Source organism: Trachemys scripta, chromosome 4 (assembly GCF_013100865.1).
Source record: "Trachemys scripta elegans isolate TJP31775 chromosome 4, CAS_Tse_1.0, whole genome shotgun sequence".
In the NCBI taxonomy this organism is placed as follows: Eukaryota; Metazoa; Chordata; order Testudines; family Emydidae; genus Trachemys; species Trachemys scripta.
The window spans coordinates 7,311,476-7,332,179 of NC_048301.1; the positions used below are offsets into that span (position 1 = coordinate 7,311,476).

At 44.6% G+C, this 20,704-nt stretch overlaps 1 protein-coding gene across 1 annotated transcript in view; it reads right to left on the bottom strand.

The window, feature by feature from the left end:
* Positions 1-20,456, bottom strand: part of NIN (ninein) — a gene marked incomplete at its 5' end in the record, with an annotated part of 100,837 nt that extends 80,381 nt beyond the window's left edge. The window contains 2 exon segments of the mRNA XM_034767969.1: positions 9,219-9,428; positions 20,406-20,456. Coding sequence (XP_034623860.1) covers positions 9,219-9,404 — 186 coding nt within the window.
* Between the last annotated feature and the right edge of the window lie 248 nt (positions 20,457-20,704).

Below are 20,704 nucleotides of genomic sequence, written 5' to 3' on the forward strand. Positions count from 1 at the left end.
ATCTTCACTATTTACCTCAGGATAGGTCACGTGCTTAGGTTAACCCAAAGTAAAAAACCACACCCCTTTGTCAGGAAAGACGGCTTGTCTGGTTAGGCAGGCGTGTTAACACTGTACGACTGTGCAAACTAGCAGAACTTAGCTACAATTCGCTCTCTGGACAGTCCCACCAGTGGTAGTTATCAGCTTGGTCCCGCATACTAGAGCTTCCACCACTGGTGCACTTGCACCAGTAGTATATTTATGGCCCCCAAATTTGCTAGTGGCACTAACTGCCGAGGCCTTGTCCACACTAGCAGATTTGGGGGCCATAAATACACTACTGGTGCAAGTGCACCAGTGGTGGAAGCTCTAGTATGCGGGACCAAGCTGATAACTACCACTGGTGGGACTGTCCAGAGAGCGAATTGTAGCTAAGTTCTGCTAGTTTGCACAGTCGTACAGCGTTAACACGCCTGCCTAACCAGACAAGCCGTCTTTCCTGACAAAGGGGTGCGGTTTTTTACTTTGGGTTAACCTAAGCACGTGACCTATCCTGAGGTAAATAGTGAAGATGAAGCACTTTAGTTTAAACCATGAGGTAAACTAGCAGAGGTCAACACTACGCCCCCATCTAGCTCCACTGAAGTAAAAACTACAGAGCCTTGTCCGCACTGTATTTTTAACCTCAGGACAGCTGACACATGTTAGTTACACTGAGGTTAAAAAAATCCCGCACCTTTATTAGCCGTGAATGACAAGGCCAGAGAGAGAGAGCGAGAGAGAGCGCGAGCTTTCTCCTTATCCCAGGGCAGATCACAGAGCATCCAGACAGCTACGCAAGAGTAACAATATGCAGATTGCTGTACACGCACACTGCTGCTAAGGAAAAGCATCAGCTCGTCTGCTAGCACAAATGAATTCTGGACTCAACGGTTCAAGCTATGCAAATCACTACTAGATTTTTAAACATATGCACAAGAAGTAATTAAACAGAGTTAGATACATGTTCCGTAAAGAAACTTGTTAGAGACTACTTCATCTGAATACTAATTGCTGCCGTTCATTCTACGTCTATTTCAACATGCGAGTGTACTTCAAAGGGCAGTTTACAGGGATGGGAGAATTTGCCTGATTAAAAAAAAAAAAAAAACTTGACATTTAAACTAAATGAGCATGAATAAAAGATGAAGGAGTTAGATTAACAGTTCCCCCTGCATCATCTTCTCTAGGATGTGTTGGGGGAGGGAGGGGAGGTTTCAGATTCAGCACTAGGAAACTGCCCCAGTAATAACAACAGGGTACCCTAAGTCAGTGCTGAATATATTAGCAGTTAAACCATTTTCAGCACCGGTTCAGAGGACCTACTGCTGACAGCTGGCAGCATTAAATCAACATCCCACAGTGTAGTTGGGGCCGCGGACGGGGTCGAAGGAGTCACTTGGTCTTGTTTCACATCCCCCACCACATTCCTTGTAATTTTCTCTCCAATCGGAGAATGGCGGAAAGCGCTGTGTGATGAAGGCGGCAAGTCCGAGCAGTCAGAGCCACCAGCTCACTTTGCCCGAAGTACCAGTGCTTAAGAACCTTAGCACACAAAACGATTCAGCGAGCTGACTGCCAAAGTGATCAATCAATCAGTGCACCAAAGGGCTGACTAAAGCCAACGGGGCAAATTCAGGGGTGTAAGTTACATATAATCTACTTTAGTTAATGAGTGGTTGAGCAAGGTGCTAAAATACTATTAGACATGACTTCTAAGCATCCCTCGCATGGGCTTGCTGCTTAATTTAGTTAGTGGATTATTCCTACTGTACTATACGGAACAAACTCCAGCTATCTGTAAATTGCTGGTGACTATTTATGTGCGATGAGAAACACGTTAAAAAAGGGGGGGGTCCTGTTCTCCCATCAGTGTGCGAGGGATACAACCAATAACTAGTGGGAATTATTCAGATACCTCTCTTAGCAGAGAGGCAAAGAATAACCCCTTAAGTACTCTAGATATGTATAGCTAGCGAATGGGGGGGTGGGGTATTAATATATTGTTCTCACCTAACAGAGTGCTAGTTGTTTTGAAGGAAGCTGCTGCACAATATATCAATGCTAAAGGCTTAAAGAGATATTTCCTGCCAAGTCAGAGTTTGCTATGCAATTGAATGAGTTTTACAAGCAGTGTTAAGGAAGGGGAAGGAGAGGGCAGGGAGGAGAGAGTAGAACCAGTGCATTTCCCTTGGTGTTTAACTCTAGCCAAACAGCTGCACACGGGACAGATGGCTCATTTTTATCACACGAAGCAATTTCACCATGACCGCTTCAAGTAGAATCCAAAGGAGATTAGTCTTCAGGGAAGAAGCTGATAGTAGTCTTAAAAAATTAACATTGCAATCAGCTATGCAATGGGATTAAAAATGCAAATAATTAGTCCTACAATACATCACTGCAAGTTACAACAATAGTGTGTTTAGCAGTGAAACAAGAACCCCGGGGAACTTGAGAAAATGTACAGGTGCCCTGCCCAAAATGGAGACTATGAAGGAAATGACAACAAAAATACAAGTCGTCACATTGGAAAAAGGCTGGGAGGCCTCTCATGAGGAATACAATTTGGCATTTGATCTCTGAACGCTGAGATTTAGCTGCTAGAGGGACACAGTCAACTGAAAGAGTGAACACGTGAGGATTGGTTTGTTTTTTAAACCGGCTTCTGTCATACAGTAAAAATCATTAAAACCAAAGAGGGGGGGTGGAGAGAAAGAGGGGAGGAAGTATTCTTTTGTTGTTTATATTGCACATTTGATCTTGGCTGTCCAAAGAAAATGATGAAACAGACCTTATGTTTGTATGAGTCTTTCACAAAAGATATCATTTAAGTCTGGAGAAAAGGCAACTGCTAAAAAGGAACACACTCAAAGAACTGAGCAAGGGACCCCCAGACAGACTGCACCTCAAACTCAAAATTACAGTTTTAAAAAGCTAGTTGTCCCTTTACACCAAAGATCCTCAAGCAATGGCTACTGTCACCATGCTGACACGTTTATTTCCCAGCCTTTTTTAAAGGCCGATGGAGGTACAGTACACAGAGATTTGAAAAAGCTTGTCGAGATATGGAAGTGGAGATACTGTTCTATCAGACAATCTGCGATACAGCAAAGCCTGTACAAATACACTAGCACAGCTATTGAACATACAGGAGAACCTCAGAGTTATGAACCGACCAGTCAACCACACAGCTCATTTGGAACTGGAAGTACACAATCAGGCAACAGAAGAAAAAAAAAACAACCGTACAGTCCTGCATTAAACTACAAAAAAAAAAATCAAGGGAAAGCAGCATTTTTCTCCTGCATAGCAAAGTTTCAAAGCTGTATTAAGTATCAGAGAGGTAGCCGTGTTAGTCTGAATCTGTAAAAAGCAACAGAGGGTCCTGTGGCACCTTTGAGACTAACAGAAGTATTGGGAGCATAAGCTTTCGTGGGTAAGAACCTCACTTCTTCAGATGCAAAGCTGTATTAAGTCAATGTTCAGTTGTAAACTTTTGGAAGAGCCACCAGAACGTTTTGTTCAGAATTACAAACATTTCAGAGTTACGAACATCCTCCGTTCCTGAAGTGTTCGTGATTCTGAGGTTCGACTGCAACTCCATTTACCTCAACTTCTGAAAAACAGTCTTAGAAACTCAAGATCAAAAAAACTCCTAAGCCCCTTCAAAACAGAAGGAAGAGAGCACCGTGGTGAAATAGTTACAGCAGATGTCAAGTTTAATGCTCTTGATGACTGAATTAACGGGAGCCCAAATGACATTTCAGAATCTAGCAATTGGCAGAGCTCTCAAGTTTGTAGGTCCCATGTGCTGTTGGTACAGCATTTACTACAAAGCTCCTAATGCATAACAAACAGGAAATAAAATGGAGTAGAATGACACAGCATTAGTTCTGTATGGCATTGGCAACCCAGTGGCCCATTGTGCTAGATGCTGCTACAAACAGGTAGGGAGGAAAGGTCCCAGTCCCAAAGCTTTACAATTATTGCCTCTATTTATTAGATTTAGGCTACTGGGGGGGGGGGGGGGAGGTTGGGTTTGGTGCACTATTTACGATAGCCTTGCAAAATGATCCTGGGGATTTCTCATCCCATGCACACAATCTACTCACCACGTCCTCACAAGGAAGAGGAAGACAAAGACTAAATTATATTGTATTCACCCACTGAATAAGGCATCTTGTCCCAGGTGAGAAGAATTATCCAAGTACAAGTAAATCAACAGACAATATGTATAGATAGGATGGCTCAGTTTCCCCACAGTGATCAGAGGCGAATTGCACTGCAGGTTGCAGCATTTTCCTGACAATGTTTAGAAATCCTGAGACCCATTTTTAGAAGGAAGCTTCCTATAAACTAGCACCTTATCAGCACTAGAAAGAAAAAAACAGAATCGTAGCAATATAGGCCTAGAAGGGACCCTATGCTGGTGTGCGTGTCAAACCATTCATTATTTTCACTATTCGCCTCAACACAAGCCAAATCAACACTCTTCAAGTTACCTCTCCCATGAGAGAATCTGGTTACCAGCTTCTTATATTTCCCTTTCCTTGTTCTTCATAGAAGATTCTCGACTTGAAGACATAATCCTCTGTTTGCGAATTCATTCCCACAGCAACCAACCATACTGTCACAGACAGAAAACGACCTCAGGTGGAGAATAAACTGGGGATAGATGAATTCTTAAAGAGTCCATTTTATATGCGCACACACAAAAAATTCCAGAATGGAAGAGAGATACAGAACGTTATCGTGGCAGACTTTGCTAAGAGATTTCAGGGAGGCAGCAGGCAGCCCTTTAAAGGTGAGCTGCAAAAGGAAAACAAACGGAGCAGGTGCTCTCTGTGCATGTTCACCTGTTTGCGTTTCACATCAGGCGTATCAGTCTGAAACCCGACCTCTTCCAGCTTCTCCTGAAGAAGGCCACAAGAGAGTCTTCAGCCTTGTCTACACCCGAGTTTTAACCACTGGCATCACCACAGGATTCAATCTGCATTAAATCCTGGTATAGTTTACACGAGTACAGCACATCAGCACTATGGGTTGCATGGGTGTATCTACCTCAGTGGCTACGAACCCCAGTTTAGACCAGGCCAGGCCAGGCCGCCCACCCAACTCCAGTATGTATTGGCACAGCGTAAGCTGTATGCTGTTTAATACGTGTCTCTATAATGTGCTGGATACTTGGACTGCCGGAGCCTCAATACTCCCCAGAAACAGGGGCTGGGACAGCCAGAGGTTTTAGCCTTCTGCAATGGAACCAACTCAGTCCTCCCAATACCAAAGTCCTCCCATCAAAGAGAAGTCAGGATCAGCAGGAAAGAGAGTTAGGATGCCGTCTTTATACAGCATGAAGGAATAGCATATAGCACTACCAGAAACAGACTCTCCTTGGTAGTTCTTTAAACTTAAGATTCTTGGGATGGAAACTTTGGTTTTGTCTCCTTTTGTTGAAAATCATTTGAAAGACAAGTTTCCTTAAAGAGCTAGTTTTATCATTGAGGCCCTAGAGGAAAGTGATTGACAGCATTAAATGCTAACTAGATGCAAGGAATCACTATTGAGATCTGTATGAACCTATGTAGCTGTAAAACTAAACTGATCCTTCACAAGCAGCAAACATTCCGCTATTACAGTGCAGCATAAAGCTTCTGCCATCTGAAAGGAACTAGGTAAAATACATTCCAATGGCTACATGGTCTAGCCTCACATTTCAACTCTAAGGCAGGGACCATGTCTCCTTGTTTTGGGAGGCACCTCGTACATTTTCAGTGTGGCTGAACTAGAAGCACAACTGATGCAAAAAAGTCACACTAACACTAATTTTTTTATTCCCTACTGAGCATTTATGATGCAAGAACCATTGTTAACTGTTAAAGTCCACAAAATAGATGGAAATGTACAAGCACACTGGCTACTGTATTTCAAAAGGCACAATGAAATGCACCCCACAGAGGAATTTGAAGGGTTATTTTGAGCACTGCCTTAGTACACAATGGAGATAAGAAAGGATAGTGAGAGTTGGGTTAGTCCTACTGCAAGACAAACTATCAGATTTCTATAACCAAGACATACTGGGAAGGTAGAGTGGATTTGTTAATCCTTAGAGTTTTATGCACAGAAAGTGGTATGCTAGCTTAATTCAAACTGACATGATTCCAGATAACCACCAAGAACATCAGAAGCAGTGTTTGTTGTATGCATTCATATATAAAAACTTTCATCACCGGGGCACTGGGAAAATACCATACTACAAGCCGCGACTTCGTGTATTCATTATTCATAGGCAAACATCAAATACAAAAGCTGGCACATGACTTGCCGAGTTGCAACTGCTTAGACATGTCAGTTCATTTCTCCCCCACCGCACAAGTGTCCTTTAAAACAAGGTTGCTTTTTAAATACACAAAACAAAAGCCACTCAGTGTGGAGAGTAACCATCTGCAAGAACTAGATTGGTGCTGATGGAATAGACCTCCATTAGGGAGCAGCGTGTTTACTGCCAGTCTCTTGACAACCTCCCTAGGAAGCCCAAAGGATTTGATAACCATTAAATCAGGTTCATACTCAGGCATGGACCATTGATGCCACTAGCAAGTGGGGTAAGCGGGGAGGCGTGAGGAGAGGCTGAAGACAGAGATTATTAGAACTCTCATTAAGACACGAGACTATAACACAACTGTTCCCAAAGCCAAAAAAAACCCCAAAACATTGTCATCGCCTCAGGAAAGCTTTAGGAGATTAAGCACGTTGTGATAACTACGCAAAGAGTGATTCAGTCCTCATGACATTCTTTAATAGCAGCCTCTTCTTTTCTTTAGGCTGAGCGTTTCCAACGTTTCCTTTTTACCTTGTCCCTGTTACTCTCCAAGTGGGCATCTGACAAGGGACTTCGTTCTAGCTTTACAGCTAGCATAGCTGGCCAAATTCCCTGGCAAAATTCAAGCAACCAGGCTTTTGAGGCACCCCTTATTCCTCACCCCCGTCTGCTCTCATGTTCCGCAGTGAAGCCGGATGATGGCGTCTGAACGGACAAAGTTCGAGCTGGTGTGGGAAGTAACTAGTATTCAAGCAAATGCCATGCTGCTATTTGGAAAGGTCAGAAGTCTCCTCTTGTATCCATTAATGCTTCCCTGCCAGCAAGTCCTATCAGCAAGAGAATCTCAACCCAAGGGGGAGGAAGTTTCTTTTTTACAAAGTTATTTTGTCTGAGGAAGATTAGGTTTGGTGAGAAATTCGCAGGTTAAATTATTGCACTTGCCCTAGTCTGAAGCAGAGGAAACTTGGCCCTAGCTTCCTCTGTTTTCCTGATTTTAAGGAGTTTTATCAAACAAAGGCTTTCAAGCACCAAAGCTCTTCATTTTCAGGGGCAGGCGTCTTGTGCAATAGGATACAGCCCAGCAACACGTGACATTTGTTTTCAGTTTGAAAGTCCCATGATGCACCTGGTTCACACTGAGCAACAGGCTGATCTTGAAGTCTATAAAGCAACCATCACACCCTAATGCTGCTTTAAAAACAGGTGCATTCACTTGCACCCCCGTTATCCAGACAAGCCGGTACCAAATCTGGTACACAGTATCACTGTACACAGATGCCGTGATCTAACAAGAGGGAAGCTCGGCTGTGGCGAACAATTCACAGACCACAGCTGCTCCTCCACATAATCCACCCGCTCAGGAGTCACAGCAGAGTATTCTGGTTACATCTGAGGAAATCCCATGCTCTCTGTAGAGTGGGAGGATACAGTGGACTGTAAATGTAAAAGATCAAAGTCATGTCTGAAACTAGCCTCAGTTTTAAGAATTCTATAATAATTGAGGCCATTAGACAAAGACTGAACACCCCCTCCCGGCTATCTGGAAGGCTGCTGGAGCACAAAGTCACAGGATTTCTTCTTACCACCACCCCATGGAAGAAATAAAGGGAAAATACTTTAAACACAAACAGTTTCAAAACTGAAACAAAGCCAGATCACTTGCATGGAAAGTTAATGAACACCTGTAGAACCAATGATGGCCCGTTTCCAAGCCTGCTGCCAGGAGTATATTTGGACAGAGTGTCATAAGAGCCGGTCTAAATGTTGCACTCATTTAACTAGACGTGTTAATGTTGCCCCAATTGAGTTATACCGGTGCAACTTTATGTGTGAGGACACACTTACATCAGTTTAAATCTGGTTTATATCTGTTATTTAACAAGCATAAGCTAAATTGATGCATCATCTTACATCGGATGAAAACAGGTTTAAACGAGTGTAAGAGTGCACCAAAGCTGCACCAGTTTAATTAAATCAGGGCAACATCCGAGTTAAAGGCAGTTTGTGTGTAAACAAACCCCCTTAGTTGAGTGCAATAGTTGAAGCAGAAGTCACTCCGCTCTGCATCGGAAAGGAAGTGACTCTAGCCCAAAGACTCAGTGTGACAGACTTCCTTAAAGTCTTAAGAAATGTATCCATTAGCAATAGTTTTCTTCCTCATTGTCACGAATTCCTCTTTCAGCTCTGTGCACTTGTTTCAGTTCAAGAGAAAGCCATAGGGAAAAGCAGGCTATTTTCTTATGGTAAAGATTACGTCCGAATTGAGTCACTTTGGCTCCTGCTTCCAAGCAGCCGAGAGGAGAGTCACTGTATAAGGGTCATTACCTTTTACAGCAGAGGAGATAAGCCGCCTCCTTCACCTAGCAACATCAGCATGGTTACATCTTCACAAACCCCTCATGTGCATATGCTGCCTTGGTGCATCTCAGTTGGGTAACACACCAGTGCAAGCCCTGCTGTGCCCTGGGGCACCATATCTACGTGAGGGTTTGGTGCCAGTGTAACCAGTTACCCCATTGCGGATTGCCCTAGCCTAGAAACGGCCTAGGTCAGGCCATTAGCCTAGAACAGGGAGCACTGAGAGAAGTCCTGCAAAATACAGTTTGCAGGGAAAAGCAGCTTCATTGACTAGTGCTCTTTTTGCCTCTTCCCTTGCAAGAAGTCACGGAAGCCGTTAATTTACAGGAACGACCGGGATTCTGAATTCAATAACCAAAAGTTCCCATGTGCTCCCACGGAGATGCAACAATCAGGGCACGCCCCACATTTTCATTATCCCCCTTTGCTAGACAGTTGCATGAGGTAGGACATGCTTGTTGGCTTTGGCAGGGGCACATGGCCTCTGCCACTTACTCCCTCCACAATCAGTCGGCCTTACCCTGCCAAGAAGGTTGCCTTGCAGAAGCGTCTGTTGCAGCGCTCCAGGAGCCACTTCCTCCAGATGTAACACGTGACACAGATCGGTCAGCTCCTCCTGCCCAAGGGATCCAGTACCTGTGCTGTCAAAGCTGTCAAAGAGCTCCTTGAGACGGGCTTCATACTGGTCCTGCTCGGCTTCATCCATCCCATCACCCACCTCGCTCACCTGCTGGGAGGAAGAGACATTGGATGGTTACACTGATGAAGGGCTTTACCGGACATGCTTTTGCACGCTGAGTGATGCAGGCAATTGCACAGCAAACAGTTTCACCAGCAGTGCCGAGTGAGAAGTGTAGCAATCCAAGCACTGACGTGAAACCAGGCTAAAATGCCAGAGAGGAGAAACAAATCAACTGCCCCTACTGGGCGAAAGAACATGCTACTCGGCTGGCTCTGGGCCTCTGCACTGAGGATTTTTCAGAAGCTCTAATACATCTTGGCTTTACTGAATTCCACAACCCAGCAACAGAGAAGAGCTCTCTCTCACCCACGCATGTTACCTGCAGCAACACTCAATCTGCATCAATAGAGGGTGATGCTGAAAGAAAAACACAACGACCTTTAGACCATCAAAAATCAGCTATTACCACCCACTCTCCCTATTGTTTTGAACTGGGTGAAAACAGAGAGCGCTCCCTGATTTCTAGCAGAGATTTAGGAAAAACTAGTCAGGTCCTGGGGTTTCCTGCTAGGATGATTTCTTCTGGGATTCTGAATCCATCAAGGTGGTGAGTTTTAGTTCTTTCTCAGAGATACTTTTTTCCCCCATTTCAATTAAGAAAAAATTAGGGCTGTTGATTAAATCACAGTTAACTCACGTGATTAACTCAAAAAAATTAATCGCGATTAAAAAATTGTATTGCAATTAATCGCAGTTTTAATCGCACTGCAAAACAAGAGACGACCAATTGAAATTTATTAAATATTGCGGATGTTTTTCTACATTTTCATATATATCTTGTATTGTGTTGTAATTGAAATCAAAGTGTATATTTTGATTACAAATATTTGCACTGAAAAATGATAAACAGAAGAAACAGTATTTTTCAATTCACCTGACGCAAGTACTGTAGTGCAATCTCTTTGTCTTGAAAATGCAACTTACAAATGTAGATTTTTTTTTTTTTTTGCTATAAAACTGCTCTCGAAAACAAAACAATGTAAAACTTCAGAGCCTACACATCCACTCAGTCCTATTTCTCATTCAGCCAATTGCTAAGACAAACAAGGTTGGTTACATTTACAGGAGATAATGCTGCCCTCTTATTACAATGTCACCAGAAAGTGAGAACAGGCATTTGCATGGCACTTTTGTAGCCAGCATTGCAAGATACAATTGCATTACAGTACTTGTATTAGGTGAATTGGGAAAAACTATTTCTTTTGTCTTTTTACAGTGCAAACACTTGTAATCAAAACTAAATATAAAGTGAGCACTGTACACTTTGTAATCTGTATTGTAACTGAAATCAATATATTTGAAAATGTAGAAAACATCCAAAAATTTAAATAAATGGTATTCTTTTCTTAACAGTGCGATTAATCGCGATTAATTTTTCTAATCATTTGACAGCCCTAAAAAAATCCTACTTGGCCACTATTTGAGTTCAGGAAGCTCTGAAGCCCAGTGATTAAATGGACAGCAGAAGGCAATTCTCATGCAAGCCTTTTTCAAGTTTTCAGATCAATTAGGACCAATTACATTAGGGAGGTGGCATCTACTTCCATCTTAGGTCACCTGACCTGAGAATTTTAGCAGACTGAAGGACCTCATCCTGCTCCAGTGAAGAAGTGGGTATTCACCCACGAAAGCTCATACGTCTGCTAGTCTATAAGGTGCCACTTTTGCTGCTTTTACACATCCAGACTAACACGGCTCCCTTCTGATACTAGAGCCATGTAACTTACCCTAAACGTTATCTTCAATACAAACATGAATTGCAAGGAGTGTCTTTTGGCTGAGTGGCCCTGGTGTAGCACCGAAGGCCTGGTTAGCAATACTCATTAGCTCTGCTTTATTCAGCAGAGACCCAGTGCATAATTATTTCTGCACTGCACAGAGGGGACCCTCCCCCTCCCACAAAAGACTGAATGAGTCAGGCTGATGCAAAGAGCTTCCCTGTTTACATGATAGTACTAGCCGCTTCGCAGCAGTTCATCAAAACGCGGCTTGTTTAGCTTCACTGGAGCCAGCAGATGAGGTGGTGTAAGAAGAGAGTGTTCCCAGGAGCTACGTTTATTCCCTAGGTGGTTTAGGTAATGCTTTGTCTGCAATAGCAAGAAGAAAAACAACACACACAGTAGAAACAGAGCTGACTGTAGGTCAACGGTGTCAAGCAAAACTAAGGGACAGATTTCTAGAGCCCCTCGTCTGAAATGTCTCGTGTCACATCTTTGCTGTCCTCCACCTTTTACCCTTGCCTGTTATTAGACTGTAGGTAGGGCCACACCATGCGCTCCGACAATGCTATACAACATACTGTTATCCAAGAACAGACATTTCTACTCGGACCATGCTAGCTTGCTTCATCTTTTCCATCCTACATGTTGCCCGTCTCTTGGGTTGTTTACCAGCAGGAAAAATCAAATAGCACCAGCAACCACTTTCACCAACGGAAAGACTGCATGTAGCAGTGTTCTCCCTTTTCTAGGAAGAAAAAAAGACTGACTTCTAACACACACACACACACACACACACACACTCTCTCTCTAACTAAAGTCTGGGTTGCCCCCTTCTCTACAAGTAGCTCAAGTGCTTATGTCCACAGCAACTGAGGAGATTGGCATGACAGTAGCATGCAAGACCACTTGAGGTTTTTCTCTACAGTTCAACATAGTGGCTCATTAAACTGTACAAACCCTCCTGCTCTGGGGAGCAGAGTATATCGAGGCCAATCTCAGTACAACTCCTTGGCCTGGATCAGCGTTCATGCCGCGCTCCCCGTCAGTACCTGGCCGGAGCTGGGCAAGCTAACGATCCAACCAGCAGACCAAATTTGGTGATGAATCCTGATCACATGCCACCTAAGGTACATTGCACATAGGCTAAGAAGCCTTGGCCAGGTCAAGCGTAGCCCCAGGACTCTGTCAGCACTCACGAAAGGAGCTCCCAAAGCAAATATGGTACTATGTCATGGAAACCAGCGCATATGGGTCAAATTCTTATCAAGGTCTCAAGTCCATGCAAAGAGCACAACCATGGCAGGGCTCTTATTGACTTGTAGCTCATTAATGCGGAGCACTGAAAAGCTGCAAGCCAGGACATGTGCAAGGTGAGCCATTAAGTGAAAGAGCAGCAGAGCTGAACAAAACTCCTCTCTGAAAATAACCCTGCCACAGAACTGCACGTTTAAAAAACACCCAGAAATGATACTGGATTACACACACACACCTGCATGAGCGTTTTTGGCCCCCGCTGCCTCCCACCTTCCTTAAAGTCGGGGATTAAGTTAGCTCAGCCTGGGGTTATGCAAATGAATTAATAATCAAAGGACCCAATCTCCGTTATACATGGGCTAGAAGCAGAATTTCCTGCCAGAAATGGAAAAAGAACACTGCCAAGAACTCAGAACACGCGCGTCATTTTATTAAACCAGTTTTTGGTGTTTCCAGCCTTGCTAATGACACTGAACAATGGGATCAGACATGGCTACAAAGCAGCTTCTGTAGACGCACTTTCCGGTGTACATTTATCCCTCTTCTTAAAACTCTGGAACAAGCCATCATTCATGACTGCCGATGAGCTCGCAAGGCCTTATGTGGAATTAGCTGGCCAACCACCCTTTCTGCATATATGTACATGGCCATTTATTTGCATTTTTGTCTCACACATGTAACGGAGCATGGAAACATATGCCGACAGACGACATGGTCATTAGAAGCATGCAACCCAGGACCTTCTGCACAGGGTTTGGGCTCTCGGAGAATTGTTTTGCTGGAGGGACAGGCACAAGCAGACATTCTAAGCCAGAAGAGACTTCGCAAACATGCAGCCTGAGATCACAGCCCAAGGCCTCTCAAGTTTAGGAGGTTTTGTATCCGTTTTTGTCTTGCACATTCAGGCTGGGACTCTCAACGGCACCCACATTGCAATGGGAGAATCCCTGACCAAAGTGCTAATTGTGAGGAGCGTGGATCTCTCCCCTCCCCTCTTCATCGTGGGTCTCCTGCAGAACAGGGACCATGAAATAGTCGTGTCAAAGGGTACTTTTGCTTTTATTAGCAACACCTGCAGGCATTCAGGACCGCTAAGTTACTCTGACGGCTACTGACATTACTGCCCAAAAAAAACAAGCTTGAAGAATCTCAATGCTCTTCAAGAGCACAGCAAGCCGCAAAATCAGACCTAACAAGCATTCAGCGGCAGAGGGCTAATCAGCGATAAAGCTGCCTCAAGTCGATGATCTTTGATAATTAGCTTTCAGAAATCCCCAGGGGAGAAGACAGGCCAGCCGACAGGCCATGCTCTCAACACATGGGCTGGATTCTGAATTGCCTTGGTCCTTGTGTAATCACTTACACCCACTGTGCACTCGCATGAATGACTACACAAGGAGTAGAACAATGAAGAATCAGGCCCCTTTTGTTCTCTGCTACAGATACTGTGGCTCCTATATGCCCTGCCCTTCGCATCATCTTTACAGCTCACTTTGGTATTCAGACAAGAGGCTGGTGAAGTGAGCACCAATGGCAGAAACAACAACAACGGTCTATACCACTGTCACCTCCAGGATTACTTACTGAAGTGCACTCAGCCGGGACCTACACCTGCACACAACTCTGGAACTGCAGAATGCAGTGTAGGCACACATCCCACAGGGAACATGTGACACCCAAACTCCCATCTGCATTGGCTTATAGAGCTGTTCTACACAAGAAAACTAGACTGACCGTGGCTCAGGGGGGTGAAAAATCCACATCTCTGAGTGACCCAGTTAAGCCGATCTATGTCCCTTTTGTAGACAGTGCTAACCTCTCAGGGAGGTGGATTACCTATGACCCTCCTGCCAGCGTAGATAGCGTCTACATGAAGCGCTGCAGCGGCACAGCTGCGATTCTGCTGCTGTACCGCTGTAGCATTTCAAGCATAGATGAGTTTGGTGCAATACACAGCTGTGGGTTTCAACTACAAGACTCTAAATGGCTTGGGTTCTTCCTATCTCTGGACTGGCCTACACTGTGTCTGAACCCTCGTGTGAGCGGACATGATGCTGACCTCTGCTTGGAAATCAGCACAGCCTGGGATGAATCATGTTCAGAAGTTTGGCAGTTAACACCATTGTTGACATCTGGGGGGAATACTGAGCAATGCAGAATTCATGTTCTGCACAGAATTTCCTTTTTCCCTTGCAGAAATGGGCTGTAGAGCTCCTGGCTGCCATCAGGGGCTGCTGGACCCACCAGAGCCCAGCTTGCAAATACAAGGTATTGTGGGAGGAGAGGGGGTGGGAAGAGAGGTGGAGCTGGAGAGTTCCTAGCAGATGCAGTTGCTGGCATGCCCTGAAGGAAAGGGGTTACATGCAGGAAACTCCCTACAAACACCCAGCATCAGGCTGTTTCTCCCTCTGGATGCCTGGGCTCAGGGGGGAGGAGTGCCGGTGTCTGAGATGGGGGGCCCTGCACGTGGGCTCTGTAAGATAGGGGGTGCAGGTGGCTAGGCTGGAAGGATCCCCCATAGCTGGGCTTTGGGGGGGATAAGGGTGTGGGTGTCTGGGCTGGGGGGTACCCTGCAGCTGGGCTCTGGTGGGGAAGGGGTATTGGTTTCTGAGCTGGGAGTTGCCCTGCAGCTGGGCTCTGGGGGTAGGAGGTATGGGTGTCTGGGCCGGAAGGGGCCCTGCAGCTGGGCTCTGAGGGGAAGGGGGCAGAGAAACAGGAATTGGGTTGTCATAGGGGTTATCTTTAATGGTCACTCCTGGGGGAATATTTGTTGTTGACAACTAAAATATGCACAATTTAAAAATATTGTGCACAGAATTTTTTGGCACAAAATTCCTGCAGGAGTAAACTGTGCTCAGACACAATAAAACTTCATTGCGTTAACCAGCCCTTAAAGACAGCTTTGCCCATGTGTTGCACCATGTCAGCTGAAGTCGGATGCAGCATTGAAAGGCCCCAGATTTAAAAAAATGAAGGGGGCTGGTGGCAAAAGAATTTCCATAATGGGTTCTTATTATTTGTACTGTGGTACGACGTAGGGGTCCCAGTCAGGAACCTACTGTGCTAGGCGCTGCACATGCATCTATCAGAAGGATGGTCCTTCCACCAAAAAGCTTATAATGCAAGTATACAATGAGATAACAGGTGGGTATGGAAAAGATGTGGGCGGGGGAGGATTGGGGCATCCTGTGGAGGCCAAGGGAACAGCAAGACCAATATGATTATTGCAATAATCAGCAGTCACAGCACACCAGCTGCCCACCTATTGTCCAGTGTTGTTTATGCATTACAGTGGAGGTGAGTGAAAGAGCGTGGTAACGTTAGGGATTTTTCAGGGAGCTCCACTTATGCATGAGGGACAGGGCAAAGTGCAAAGGTGTCGGGGAGAAAGTCAGACCGATGAGCAATGAAAGCTGGCATTGTTGGCAGAGCACACCCTAAATTGTTGCCTCTGTTGGACAGTGAGGAGAGAGTTCAGTGATCTTTCAGACACACTGCAAGGCCTATTTCCGGACCATGGTAGGGGAAAGATCAAGGAATACTTCAGGTTCAAAACTCAGAAATCTTAGCAGTCCCTCCCCAGCTGCACAGAGAACGTGTTCCCTTCCCCCACTCTCCAGGAAAGCATTGCATGTTTTCCCATAACATCTCAACAGCTTTAAAAAGATTGATTAGCTAGATAGCTAGATCTTTCTGTAGGCCATCTAATAATCATCTTCACCTGAAGCCAACCAGAGAGGCTGGGGCAGCCTCCCCCACACACCCTCCAGTTTATAATCCAGGCTCCAGGACACTCTGTAAAGTGAGTCAAGATGCCTGCTCATCTCTCTGCCTTATTCAGCAGTGCTTAAAGAGCTCTTGCCTCATGACCTCACTTCATCAACGGGCACCAGAAAAGCCAAGGCGTGTGCGAGCCACCATCAAGGAGCCCAGTTACCCAAGCCAGCAGTAGCAGAACACTGTACTGTAGTGCGCCTCTGACCTCCAGCAATTTCAAGTGCAGAAACTGACTTTGTGTCACCGCTGCGGGTTATGTTCCCTTGGGGGCGGTAGGGGAGATGTGAGAGAAGGCAGATTGGCAGGAGAAAGAAGGCCTAGAACGGGGAGAGGGGGAAAACAAAACAAAAAAATACAAAGCCAGAGTTAAACTCAGGCCTTTCATCTCCCCTCCAGATGGCCCAGCAGCTGAGCTCCTAGATGGAATGTCTGGCTTGTCTTACTGCTCAGTCGCTCCCCATACTAGTGCATAATAAAAGCTACAGCAAGAGCAATGCTCAGCAAAGCTGATAGAGTCGCCCACGTCAGGGATCACTCACTAGCTGCGAGATACGGTCTCCAAGTTTTTTTTTAATATATCCGGGGGGGGGGGGGATTTTGATAAAGTAGTTTTGCTCAGCCTCACATTCAACCCTTCGTTGTATCTGTTTTACAGCACTGAAGCCCTTGTATTTACTCTCCCAACATTAAACGTTTCAACAGATGGTTCAGCACAGAAAACCAAAGATTGATCTGCTTTAACATACCGATGGCTCTTCGTTCATCAGAGCCTCAAGGTGGCTTCAGCCCTTACAAGTATTGGAAAAGCACTAAAACTAGAAGATGGTGAAACTTTTAGAAGGGACAAATCCACCAACAGAAATTGACAGTGTAGCAAGTTTCCAGTTAGCATCAGGGAAGTTTTATGGGAGATTCTTAATAGAAAATAAACTTGGGAAAAAAGGTTGGATATTATAATAAATATTTATAATGAAGGTATCCTTCCCTACACATACATTTTGTGAAGCATCACAGTAAGAAGCAGGTGTATAGAGGATGAAAGGAAAATATTTTAATTGTGGAGGAGACCAATTCTACCTTCCTGCTAATTTCCAAACCTCTTAGATTAAATCTACCTTCTCAAGAGAACCAGATAACCTTCACAATATATGTTGCAGAGACCTGCTACAACTTAATTTCAAGCTAAATTTAATAACACAGGTTCCAGAGATGACTGCTACTTAGAATGGTAAACTCTCGAACCAATATCAAACTTCAAGCTTTCGTATAAAACCAATGGAGAGGTAGATTTACCTGATCAACCAGTAACATGATCGGGTAAGAACAATACAATTAGCACAGCACAAATGAATACTGCATTTGTAAGTCTGTAATCAACAACAAAGCAACGTTGCTATAGGAGGAAAACCAATCAGCGCATTGGCCACTTTCCTTTAAAGGAATATCATTTACTGTAATTTTTCATTTTCACGGCCACATTTAATCCTGTCCATTTAAGTTATGTTGGTCCAAAAACGTTTCTCTAAGCTACTGCCCTGCACCCTAATTTTTTTATATTCATGAATAAGCTATCTCTAAAGGATCACAAAAGTAATTCAAGGAATAGCAATGATACGGTACCTATGGTTTTGCCATTAGTCTTCACTGCTTTGCAGATTTGAATGATTGTGAGTTAGACATTCTTATTAGAGTGCTGTATCATAAACCACCATCAAAACAAGAACATTAATTTTAGAAGACAAGAAGCCATTTTTGCAGCACTCCTCCCACACCGAAAAGCAAGATCATAGTTTGACAGGTTAAACTGTAACTTATTCTTCTCTTTCCACTGATTTGACAATAGGAATTACACAGGCATATGGCAAGGAGAAGAAAAAAAAAAAAAAAAAAAAGGTCATGTTTAAAAAAAGGGCCTTTTCACAAGATAAATAAAACATCCATTGAAATGACTGATACTTGAGCTCACTGAAAGGTCTGTGATTGGTTGTCTTATCTAAAGTCATTATCTCTGCCAGTTAATGAACTCTCTCTCTCAGCCATCGGAGCAGCGTCTACATTGGCATGATTCACCACCTACTTCCAATATATATCTTCTGCAAACCCAGGCTCTTTGCTTTTTATGCATTTCAGAATAATTTCTAAAATAAATCCATGCCACTCACAGTCTTGCAGTACCTTATTTCATCTCATGAGAGCAACAGTTCCCTGACGTGTCAGACAATGCAAAAAGGCAACGGGGGCAGAGAAGCCAAAGGGGGGAAAAAAAACCCCAAAAGACAATTTTGCAAATGGCACCTTAGTATCAGTAAGTCACTTTACAACACACTGAACTCTCTTCAAGGGTCACTACCAAAGTCAATTCTACAGCTGGCATCTGCACTGTCCCATTGAGTAGACTAATAATTTTTGCAGCCCAATACTAGTCACTGTGAACCTCACGCTCATCTATCACCATGTTCCCCCATCTAATTCTTCAACACAGCCTGTATTTCCAATCAAACTCTTAAAGCCTTTTAAAGTTGGCAGGGAAAGGGAATTCTGCTAACCATGTTGCGCTCCCTGACAGACTAGCAAAAGATAAATTGTGTATAAAGTGCTCTAAATCTATGTTAATAGCTCAGAAAGCAGCGCACCGTTTTGAATATTCACAACACTTCAGTATGTGCATTGTAAGAGCCTCAATAATAAGCCTTCGCATCAATAAGAAAAAACAATGTGCCCATCTGTTTTGATTATAGGAACGACTGCAATTTGCACATCGCAAGAACTTTAGAAACCCGTCGTGTGGTAAAACCCAAGGTATATACACAGCGCTAATTATTTTCAAAGTAAACAAAGCAAGCGGCAGATATATCCCACAACATCCCATTTGTCTGGAAATAAGCAATTACGTAATTTGCAAGGAGTTCTCAACCCTGTACTTGCACTGATAAGTCTTTTGTCTCTCCCTAGCCTATCGATGCTGACTCACTGCCATACCACTGAGCATCTATTTAATAGCAGGCATCAGGCTTTTTAGCACCGTAACCTTTTTATTACCATTTTCCCCTCAGTTGGGCAAATGAAAATCCAAGAAGATTCACAGGATTAAGAAAAATAAAGAATTAATTCACCCAGCAGGTAAAACCCCATGTTTTCCCTCTCTCACTGTATAATTCTGCTAGGTGGATGCGCCGGGCTTCCATGCCATTTCTGAGGCCCCAATCCTGCAGCTGAAACTATGTGATGGCAGGGGTGTGCCCCGGCAGATCAAACTGCAGAATCAGGGACTAGGATGTGTCAGGATTTTCTCCTTGTTTGCAGCTGCATCTCCATGCCCTGCCTTCTGCCAAACACCTTTCTAGATTGTCCAAAATCTTAAAGAGCTCATGTTTTACTACCAGACAGCAGATGCTGTCTGTAAACTTACTTACCGAGGTAGCTTTGCTTTCAGTAACAGATCAATCACTAGACAACCAATATTATTAAAACCTAAAGGGCAGGGACCATCTGTTTCTTTAAGTGTAGAGTCAGGTAACTTAGGCCCAAAATTTATATTGCTTAAAAAACAAACTTGAAAAAAACAAAACAAAAACACATCTTTTAATGGAAATAGACTCAAAACCCTGAGGCTATCAATAAAAAACAGCTCGTCTGGATTCCAACCAAACTCAAACCTAGCAGCACTGTGCAAGGGCCCGCAGCCGGAGCAGGCAACGGGCAAGCAACAACAATGAAACTGACTAGCCGGTTTCTATTGTCCAAGCCCAGTAAAACGCAAAGAGACACCAGCATGAATGGTGAAAAGCCAGCCAGTTCCTTAGTGATGGACAGCGTTAGTAATAGCATTGGGAAGGAAGGTCTGGATATATTCCAGCCAAATAGCCAGAGATGCTGCTTATTCTCCCCCTCACCCCAAGTTAATCCCACGCAGGGACAAGAAGGGTTATCTAACGGCAAAGAAAAGTGACCATGTGAATCTTGCGAGCACGGGCTTTGCTCTCTTCCAGTACAAACAAAAGCATCACTGTCCATCCCTAGCAACCCGGACAATGTCGTCAATCCACACAGCCACTGCGGCCAGCCAAACAGGGGCACGTCCCAGCTCTGCTCTCACCTACGCTAGCCTGAGCCAGGAGCCACCCGCTTGCAGTTAATGGAGTTCCACTGGTGTAAAACTGGCAGGAACCAGGATCAGACCCCAGAGCCACGTCTCCCCCCTGCCCTCACTCACCTTCCTGTGAACGAAGCTCTCGCACAGCGGCCGCCTGCACCCCAAGTGCCACTGCAAAGCAAAGGGGGAGGCTTTTGTTAGTGCTTCAGGAGGGTACAATGCACCCCAAGCCCCTGCCGCTGTTCTGGGCCAGCGTCCTTCACAGGAGCCTGCACGGGGACAGCACACGCAGCATTAACATCTCTAAGGAGACAGCTTTACAAAAGGGAGCTGCGAGCTGCTGCCAGCTGAATGCACCCCTCCCCACCGGCTCCCCTGCCCCTTCCCCTCCCTCTGCTCACTTCTCCCCCCGCCCCCTC